This window comes from Oncorhynchus masou, chromosome 9 (assembly GCF_036934945.1).
Source record: "Oncorhynchus masou masou isolate Uvic2021 chromosome 9, UVic_Omas_1.1, whole genome shotgun sequence".
Taxonomy (NCBI): domain Eukaryota; kingdom Metazoa; phylum Chordata; class Actinopteri; order Salmoniformes; family Salmonidae; genus Oncorhynchus; species Oncorhynchus masou.
Window position 1 is genome coordinate 78,918,123 of NC_088220.1, and position 10,000 is coordinate 78,928,122.

Here is a 10,000-nt window from a genome sequence, read left to right on the forward strand (position 1 = left end):
GTTTGAAGCCGGTCAGATGGGCCTCAGAGTCCCTGAGATAACTACTGTAGCAGGGTTGAATCCACATTAGACTGGCGTATCAGCCATTAGACATGATACAGGAGCAACAGAGGGAGAAGAAAGAGGGGATTATGCTGTATATCAAGAGTCTGGTTAATAAAGACTGACTGGTCAGATACCAGGCATCACCTTTCCTGTCTGAGCGCTTTCCTCAGACAGCTGACCAGGAGGAGGGAAGAAAGATGGCAGGCCTGTTCAAAGGACAAAATATATTGTTCCTTCTCTCACACAGTAAGACCTTCAGGGAAATAAACAACCCTGAACAAAAATATGAAAGCACTTAGCGATGTAAGTTTTTGGTCCCATTGTTTTATGAGCTGAAATAAAAGATTCAGAAATGTTCCATTATGAACAAAAAGCTATTTCTCTCAAATGTTGACCACAAATTTGGTTACATCCTTGTTATTGCGCATTTCTCCTTCAGCAAGACAATCCACCTGACAGGTGTGGCATATCAAGAAAACTGATTAAACAGCATGATCTTTACAGAGCTGCACCTTGTGCTGGGGACAATAAAGGCCAATGTAAAATGTGCAATTTTGTCACAACACAATGCCACAGATGTCTAAAATTTTGAGGAGCGTGCAATTGGCATGCTGACTGCAGGAATGTCCACCAGAGCTGTTGCCAGAGAATTGAATGGTCATGTCTCTACCATAAGCCACCTCCAATGTTGTTTTAGAGAATTTGGCCGTCGTCTAAGACCAGCTGATGAAACTGTGGGTTTGTACAACCCAAGAATCAATAACTATCAAACCGTCTAAGGAAGCTCATCTGCGTTCTCATTGTCCTCACCAGGGTCATGACCCTGACTGCATCAATGGGCAAATGGTCACTTTGATGGCCACTGGCACGTTGAAGAAGTGTGCTCTTTTCTATTGATGCCAATTTTAATGAAAAGGATACCGTGATGAGATCCTGAGTCCCATTGTCGTGCCATTCATCCACCGCCATCACCTCATGTCTCAGCATGATAATGCACGGCCCCATGTCGCAAGGATCTGTACATAATTCCTGGACACTGAAAATGCCCCAGTTCTTCCATGGCCTGCATACTCACCAGAGACCACGTCACCCACTGAGCATGTTTGGGATGCTCTGGATCTACGTGTACGACAGCGTGTTCCAGTTCCCACCAATATCCAGTAACACACAGCCATTGAAGAGGTGGGACAACATTCCACAGGCCACAATCAACAGCCTGATCAACTCTATGTGAAGGAAATGTGTCGCGCTGTTTGAGGTAAATGGTGGTCACACCAGATACTGACTGGGCTTTTGATTCACGCACTACTTTTTTTTGTAAGGTATTTGTGACCAACAGAAGCATATCTGTATTTCCAGTCATGTGAAATTCATCTAATGAATTTATTTAAAATTGACTGATTTCCTTTTATGAACTGTAACTCAGTAAAATCGTTGAAATTGCTGCATGCTGTGTTCAGTGTAAATCAGAGGAGACGTGAACAATAAGAACTCTGTTTCCATGACAACAGCTAATCACAGAGCTGAACTCTGACCCTGACCACAGAAAGAACAGAGAGCGCTTCAATGATTCGTGTCCGTGAGTGTGTGTGTGTGTGAGTGAGTGAGTGAGTGAGTGAGTGAGTGAGTGAGTGAGTGAGTTTGTACCTGTGCTATCCAGGCCATGTAGCAGTCAGGTACAGCTGACACACTGGGGGAGTCATGTCGGTTCTCAGACAGACGAGCCCCATCAAAACTACAGCCCTCCAACTGCAGACCACCCACCTACAGACATACAGAGAGATGGGGAGAGGAGGGGGTGAGAGAGGAGAGAAAAAGAGAGAGAAAGAGACGGGGAGAGGAGGGGGTGAGAGAGGAGAGAAAAAGACAGATGGAGAGAGAGATGGGGAGAGGAGGGGGTGAGAGAGGAGAGAAAGAAAGAGAGAGAAAGAGGGCGGGGAGAGGGAGGGGGGTGAGAGGAGAGAAAGAGAGAGAAAGAGATGGGGAGAGGAGGGGGTGAGAGAGGAGAGAAAGAGAAGAAAGAGATGGGGAGAGGGAGGGGGTGAGAGAGAGAGAAAGAGAGAGAAAGAGATGGGGAGAGGAGGGGGTGAGAGAGGAGAGAAAAAGACAGATGGAGAGAGGAGGGGGTGAGAGAGGAGAGAAAGAAAGACAGGGAGAGGAGGGGGCAGAGAGGAGAGAAAGAGAGAGACGGGGAGAGGAGGGGGTGAGAGGGAGAAAAAGAAGGAGATGTGGGAGAGGAGGGGGTGAGAGAGGAGAGAAAAAGAGAGAGAAGGAGGCGGGGGATAGGAGGGGGTGAGAGGGAGAGAAAAAGAGAGAGAAGGAGACGGGGAGAGGGAGGGGGTGAGAGGAGAAAAAAGAGAAAGAAAGAGACGGGGAGAGGAGGGGGTGAGAGAGGAGAGAAAAAGAGAGAGAAAGAGAGACGGGGAGGGAGGGAGGGGGTGAGAGAAGAGAGAGAAGGAGACGGGGGGAGAGGAGGGGGGTGAGAGAGAAGAGAGAGAAGGAGACGGGGAGAGAGGACGGGGTGAGAGGGAGAGAGAAAGAGAGAGGGAGACAGGGAGAGGAGGGGGTGAGAGGAGAGAGAAAGAGAGAGAGAGAAAGAGGCGGGGGAGAGGAGGGGTGAGAGAGGAGAGAAAGAGAGAGAGAGAAGGAGACAGGGGAGGAGGAGGGGTGAGAGAGGAGGGAAAGAGAGAGAGGAGGGGAGAGGAGGGTGAGAGGGGTGAGAGAAGAGGACGGGGAGAGGAGGGGGTGAGAGGGAGAAAAAAGAAAGAAAAGAGATGGGGGGAGAGGAGGGGAGGTGAGAGAGGGAGAAAAAGAGAGAGAGAAAGAGACGGGGGAGAGGGAGGGGGTGAGAGAGGAGAGAGAAAAAAAGAGAGAGAAGGAGACGGGGGAGAAAGAGGGGTGAGAGAAAGAGAGAAGAAGGAGACGGGAGGAGAGGGAGGGGGTGAGAGAAAGAGAGAGAAGGAGACGGGGAGAGGAGGGGTGAGAAGGGAGAGAGAAAGAGAGAGAAAGAGACGGGGAGAGGAGGGGTGAGAGGAGAGAAAGAGAGAGAGAAAGGAGACAGGGAGAGAGGAGGGGGTGAGAGAGGAGGGAAAAGAGGCGAAGGAGACGGGGAGAGGAGGGGTGAGAGGGAGAAAAAAGACAGATGGAGAGAGAGATGGGGAGACAGAAGAGGTACATCATTAGAAGCTGAGCTGCGAATCACAGTTAACTCTAAACACAACCATTTAAGTGACATACAGCATGAAAGGGAGATGAGGGAACAAACCATGTAATGGATGGAGCAAGAAGGAAGGCCCTCTCTCCCTGTGTAGAAGTAATGCCATGTGTGTGCGGTATGATGTCATATTAGTGACTCAGGACTTACACAGGCGTGTGTGTGTCTGTGTGTGCGTCTGTGTCTGTGTGTGTGTGTGTGTGTGTGGCTGTGTGCGTGACGAGCAGGGGGGGGGGGGGGCACCTGGCGTCAGGTCAGCCAAACACATCTCATAAATCACTGTTATGTGTGTGTGTGTGTGAGATCATTGTGAAAGATGAATAGTCTTTTTTCTCAGCTGAGAATGGAGTTTCCCGTCTCCTCCCTGCAGCTGTAAGCGCTCTCTGCCCACGTCTCTCCCTGTCTCCCCCTCCCTCCCCTCTCTCCTGTCTCCTTCCCTCCTGTAGCGCTCTCTGCCCGTCTCTCTCCCTGTCTCCTTCCCTCCCTCCTGTCTCCTTCCCTCCCTGTAACGCTCTCTGCCCACGTCTCTCTCCCTGTCTCCTTCACTCACTGTAGCCCTCTCTCCCTGTCTCCTTCCCTCCCTCCCTCTCTCCCTGTCTCCCTTCCCTCCCTGCAGCTGTAGTGCTCTCTGCCCAAGTCTCTCTCCCTGTCTCCTTCCTCCCTCCCTCTCTCCCTGTCTCCTTCCCTCCCTGCAGCTGTAGTGCTCTCTGCCCACGTCTCTCTCCCTGTCTCCTTCCCTCCCTGCAGCTGTAAGCGCTCTCTGCCCCGTCTCTCACCCTGTCTCCTTCCCTCCCTGCAGCTGTAGCGCTCTCTGCCCACGTCTCTCACCCTGTCTCCTTCCCTCCCTGTAGCGCTCTCTGCCCACGTCTCTCTCCCTGTCTCCTTCCCTCCCTGTCGCGCTCTCTGCCCACGTCTCTCTCCCTGTCTCCTTCCCTCCCTGTAGCGCTCTCTGCCCGCGTCTCTCTCCCTGTCTCCTTCCCTCCCTCCCTCCTCTCCCTGTCTCCTTCCCTCCCTCCCTCTCTCCCTGTCTCCTTCCCTCCCTCCCTCTCTCCCTGTCTCCTTCCCTCCCTCCCTCTCTCCCTGTCTCCTTCCCTCCCTCCCTCTCTCCCTGTCTCCTTCCCTCCCTCCCTCTCTCCCTGTCTCCTTCCCTCCCTGCAGCTGTGGCGCTCTCTGCCCACGTCTCTCTCCCTGTCTCCTTCCCTCCCTGCAGCTGTGGCGCTCTCTGCCCACGTCTCTCTCCCTGTCTCCTTCCCTCCCTGCAGCTGTAGCGCTCTCTACCCACGTCTCTCACCCTGTCTCCATCCCTCCCTGCTGTGCTCTCTGCCCACGTCTCTCTCCCTGTCCCCTTCCCTCCCTGTAGCGCTCTCTGCCCACGTCTCTCTCACTGTCTCCCTTCCCTCCCTCTCTCCCTGTCTCCTTCCCTCCCTGTAGCGCTCTCTGCCCCGTCTCTCCCTGTCTCCTTCCCTCCCTGCAGCTGTGGCGCTCTCTGCCCACGTCTCTCTCCCTGTCTCCTTCCCTCCTGCAGCTGTAGCGCTCTCTGCCCCGTCTCTCTCCCTGTCTCCTTCCCTCCCTGCAGCTGTAGCGCTCTCTGCCCCGTCTCTCTCCCTGTCTCCTTCCCTCCCTCCCTCTCTCCCTGTCTCCTTCCCTCCCTGTAGCGCTCTCTGCCCACGTCTCTCTCCCTGTCTCCTTCCCTCCCTGCAGCTGTAGCGCTCTCTGCCCACGTCTCTCCCTGTCTCCTTCCCTCCCTGTAAGCTCTCTGCCCACGTCTCTCTCACTGTCTCTCCTTCCCTCCCTGTCTCCTTCCCTCCCTGTAGCTCTCTGCCCCCGTCTCTCTCCCTGTCTCCTTCCCCTCCCTGCAGCTGTAGCGCTCTCTGCCCACGTCTCTCTCCCTGTCTCCTTCCCTCCCTCCCTCTCTCCCTGTCTCCTTCCCTCCCTGTAAGCGCTCTCTGCCACGTCTCTCTCCCTGTCTCCCTTCCCTCCCTGCTGGCGCTCTCTGCCCGTCTCTCTCCCTGTCTCCTTCCCTCCCTGTGGCGCTCTCTGCCCCGTCTCTCTCCCTGTCTCCTTCCCTCCCTGCAGCTGTAGTGCTCTCTGCCCATGTCTCTCTCCTTGTCTCCTTCCCTCCCTGCAGCTGTCGTGCTCTCTGCCCACGTCTCTCTCCCTGTCTCCTTCCCTCCCTCCCTCCCAGTCTGTCTGTCTCCCTCCCTCCCCAGTCTGTCTGTCTCCTCCCCTCCCAGTCTGTCTGTCTCCCTCCCTCCCAGTCTGTCTGTCTCCCTCCCTCCCAGTCTCCCTCCCTCCCAGTCTGTCTGTCTCCCTCCCTCCCAGTCTGTCTGTCTCCCTCCCTCCCAGTCTGTCTGTCTCCCTCCCTCCCCAGTCTCCCTCCCTCCCAGTCTCCCTCCCTCCCAGTCTCCCTCCCTCCCAGTCTCCTCCCTCCCAGTCTCCCTCCTCCCAGTCTCCCTCCCTCCCAGTCTGTCTGTCGCTGTCTGTGTCTGTCTGTGTCTGTCTGTGTCTGTCTGTCTGTGTCTCCCTCTCTCCCAGTCTGTCTGTCAGTCTCCCTCCCTCCCAGTCTGTCAGTCTCCCTCCCTCCCAGTCTGTCTGTCGCTGTCTGTGTCTGTCTGTGTCTGTCTGTGTCTGTCTGTCTGTGTCTCCCTCTCTCCCAGTCTGTCTGTCAGTCTCCCTCCCACTCCCAGTCTGTCTGTCTCCCTCCCTCCCAGTCTCCCTCCCTCCCAGTCTCCCTCCCTCCCAGTCTGTCAGTCTCCATCCCTCCCAGTCTGTCTGTCTCCCTCCCTCCCCAGTCTCCCTCCCTCCCAGTCTCCCTCCCTCCCAGTCTGTCAGTCTCCCTCCCTCTCCAGTCTGTCTGTCTCCCTCCCTCCCAGTCTGTCAGTCTCCCTCCCTCCCAGTCTGTCTGTCTCCCCTCCCTCCCAGTCTGTCTGTCTCCCTCTCTCCCAGTCTGTCTGTCAGTCTCCCTCTCTCCCAGTCTGTCTGTCAGTCTCCCTCCCTCCCCAGTCTGTCAGTCTCCCTCCTCCCAGTCTCCCTCCCTCCCAGTCTCCCTCCCTCCCAGTCTCCCTCCCTCCCAGTCTGTCAGTCTCCCTCCCTCCCAGTCTCCTCCCTCCCAGTCTCCCTCCCTCCCAGTCTCCCTCCCTCCCAGTCTGTCTGTCTCCCTCCCACTCCCAGTCTGTCTGTCTCCCTCCTCCCAGTCTGTCTGTCTCCCCTCCCTCCCAGTCTCCCTCCCTCCCCAGTCTCCCTCCCTCCCAGTCTGTCTGTCGCTGTCTGTGTCTGTCTGTGTCTGTCTGTGTCTGTCTGTCTGTGTCTCCTCTCTCCCAGTCTGTCTGTCAGTCTCCCTCCCTCCCAGTCTGTCAGTCTCCCTCCCTCCCAGTCTGTCTGTCGCTGTCTGTGTCTGTCTGTGTCTGTCTGTGTCTGTCTGTCTGTGTCTCCCTCTCTCCCAGTCTGTCTGTCCCAGTCCCTCCCTCCCAGTCTGTCTGTCTCCTCCCTCCCAGTCTCCCTCCTCCCAGTCTCCCTCCCTCCCAGTCTGTCTGTCTCCCTCTCTCCCAGTCTGTCTGTCTGTCTCCCCTCCCTCCCAGTCTGTCAGTCTCCATCCCTCCCAGTCTCCCTCCCTCCCAGTCTCCCTCCCTCCCAGTCTCCCTCCCTCCCAGTCTGTCTGTCTCCCTCCCCTCCCAGTCTCCCTCCCTCCCAGTCTGTCAGTCTCCCTCCCTCCCAGTCTCCCTCCCTCCCAGTCTGTCAGTCTCCCTCCCTCCCAGTCTGTCTGTCAGTCTCCCTCCCTCCCAGTCTGTCAGTCTCCCTCCCTCCCAGTCTGTCTGTCAGTCTCCCTCCCTCCCCAGTCTGTCTGTCAGTCTCCCTCTCCCCAGTCTGTCTGTCAGTCTCCCTCCCTCCCAGTCTGTCAGTCTCCCTCCCTCCCAGTCTCCCTCCCTCCCAGTCTGTCAGTCTCCCTCCCTCCCAGTCTGTCTGTCAGTCTCCTCCCTCCCAGTCTGTCAGTCTCCCTCCCTCCCAGTCTCCCTCCCTCCCAGTCTCCCTCCCTCCCAGTCTCCTCCCTCCCAGTCTCCCTCCCTCCCAGTCTGTCTGTCGCTGTCTGTGTCTGTCTGTGTCTGTCTGTGTCTGTCTGTGTCTGTCTGTGTCTGTCTGTCTGTGTCTCCTCTCTCCCAGTCTGTCTGTCAGTCTCCTCCCTCCCAGTCTGTCTGTCTCCCTCCCTCCCAGTCTGTCAGTCTCCATCCCACCTCCCAGTCTGTCAGTCTCCCTCCTCCCAGTCTGTCTGTCAGTCTCCCCTCCCTCCCAGTCTGTCTGTCTCCCTCCCTCCCAGTCTGTCAGTCTCCATCCCACCTCCCCAGTCTGTCAGTCTCCTCCCCCTCCCAGTCTGTCAGTCTCCCTCCCTCCCCAGTCTGTCTGTCTCCCTCCCTCCCAGTCTGTCAGTCTCCCTCCCTCCCAGTCTGTCAGTCTCCCTCTCTCCCAGTCTGTCTGTCAGTCTCCCTCCCTCCCAGTCTGTCTGTCTCCCTCCCTCCCAGTCTGTCAGTCTCCATCCCTCCCAGTCTGTCAGTCTCCCTCCCTCCCAGTCTGTCAGTCTCCCTCCCTCCCAGTCTCCCTCCCTCCCTCCCAGTCTGTCAGTCTCCCTCCCTCCCCAGTCTGTCAGTCTCCCTCCCTCCCCAGTCTGTCAGTCTCCATCCCTCCCAGTCTGTCTGTCTCCTCCCTCCCAGTCTGTCTCCTCCCTCCCCAGTCTGTCTCCCTCCCTCCCTCCCAGTCTGTCTCCCTCCCTCCCTCCCAGTCTCCCTCCCTCTTTCCATGTTTCTGTCTTTCTCTATTCCCTGAGTGTTTGCAGCATCATTGGGTTGTTGTATTGTACCTTGACTTGGAGTTGAGCCTCTGTTATGGGACTCTTCCCATGATGACACAAACTTCAGACTGTCCATGGAACAGCCCATAGACCTGACACAATGGACTAGGTATTAATACACACACACACACACACACACACAAGTCATATTCACGGAAACAGACTGACACACACACACGTCATATTCCTCATCATATTCACAGGAAGAGACTGACACACACACCACACACACACACACACACACACGGGGAAACAGACTGACACACACACACACACACGTCATATTCACACACATCATATTCACAGGAAGAGACTGACACACACACTGTGGGGTGTTACCTGGCAGTCTCCTGTCGCAGGGCGTTGAGGAAGGTATCAGGGTGGAAGAGTTCAGACAGATCAACAGCATCAGACAGTAGAACCTGTCTTTCAGCACGCTCCACCCAACTCTACACACACAGAAATACAACATGAGTCTCTGTGTGAATGTGTGTATGTGGGTGTGTGTTTGTATTTGTGAGTGGGTGTATGTATGTGTGTGTATGTATGCGTGTGTGTGTGTGTGTGTATGTATGCGTGTGTGTGCATGTATGTGTGTATGTATGCGCGTGTGTGTGTGTGTGCATGTATGTTCGCCAGCAGCATACCACCCTGCATACCACTGCTGGCTTGCTTCTGAAGCTAAGCAGGGTTGGTCCTGGTCAGTCCCTGGATGGGAAAGCAGATGCTGCTGGAAGTGGTGTTGGAGGGCCAGTAGGAGGCCCCTTTCCTCTGGTCTAAAAAAATATCCCAATACCCCAGAGCAGTGATTGGGGACACTGCCCTGTGTAGGGTGCCGTCTTTTGGATGGGACGTTAAACGAGTCCTGACTCTCTGAGGTCATTAAAGATCCCATGGCACTTATCGTAAGAGTAGGGGTGTGCCCCGGTATCCTGGCTAAATTCCCAATCTGGCCCTCAAACCATTACCAGTCACCTAATAATCCCCAGTTTACAATTGGCTCATTCATCCCCCTCCTCTCTCCTGTAACTATTCCCCAGGTCGTTGCTGCAAATGAGAACGTGTTCTCGGTCAACTTACCTGTTAAAATAACAGATAAATAAATAAAAATATGTATGTGTGTGTGTGTGAATGTGTGTGTGTGGGTATGACAGTTTGTGTTATAGACACAAGCCCTCTCTGTCCAAACAGAGGCAGAGGACGGTCAGACAGACAGACAAAGGGATGGATGGAGGAAGTCAATAGGGGAGTTAAATGTGCTTCTGTCTCCTTTTATCAGAGACACAGATCAACAGGAGAGATGCAGGCACCGTGTGTGTGTGTGTGTGTGTGTGTGTGTGTGTGTGTGTGTGTGTGTGTGTGTGTGTAAACAGGCTGCAGTCACCAGAGCTTTTACACTGAAGTAGTCGCCTGCAGACCAGACATCAAAACACTCGCATCGTCCTGTTTGTGGCAGAACACCAGGGAAGATTAACCGTAGATGAAAACGCTATGATTCCATTTTGTTCACCTTAACCAACTTTAGGCAGGAAAGCAGCTCTCTCATAAACGACAAAAAAAAAAAAAAACTGAATTTGAGGTCAGTTGAAAAACATGCTGACAGACTACAAACAGAATGAGCTACGATCTGATTTAATCTCTATAATAAATTGATTCTTTTTAAGTTCATTGTCTATCTCAATTGGCTGACAAATAGATGTGGGCAAGCTTTTACTGAAGACAAATGCACCAGTTACACAAGCACACATAAACACAAGAATAACACACACACACTGTGAAATTGTCCCAAGCCATGAATAATGCAGACTTAGTGTTGTGTGGTGGTTAGTATTCTGTGTGACTCTCTGTGTGTGTGTGTGTGTGTGTGTGTGTGTGTGTGTGTGTGTGTGTGTGTGTGTGTC

General features: G+C 54.5%; 1 protein-coding gene across 1 annotated transcript in view; it reads right to left on the reverse strand.

Annotated features, from left to right (window-relative positions):
* Positions 1-10,000, reverse strand: part of dync2h1 (dynein cytoplasmic 2 heavy chain 1) — a 290,615-nt gene that overhangs the window by 4,770 nt on the left and 275,845 nt on the right. Inside the window, 4 exon segments of the mRNA XM_064972741.1 lie at positions 1,693-1,809; positions 8,109-8,144; positions 8,146-8,191; positions 8,439-8,546. Coding sequence (XP_064828813.1) covers positions 1,693-1,809; positions 8,109-8,144; positions 8,146-8,191; positions 8,439-8,546 — 307 coding nt within the window.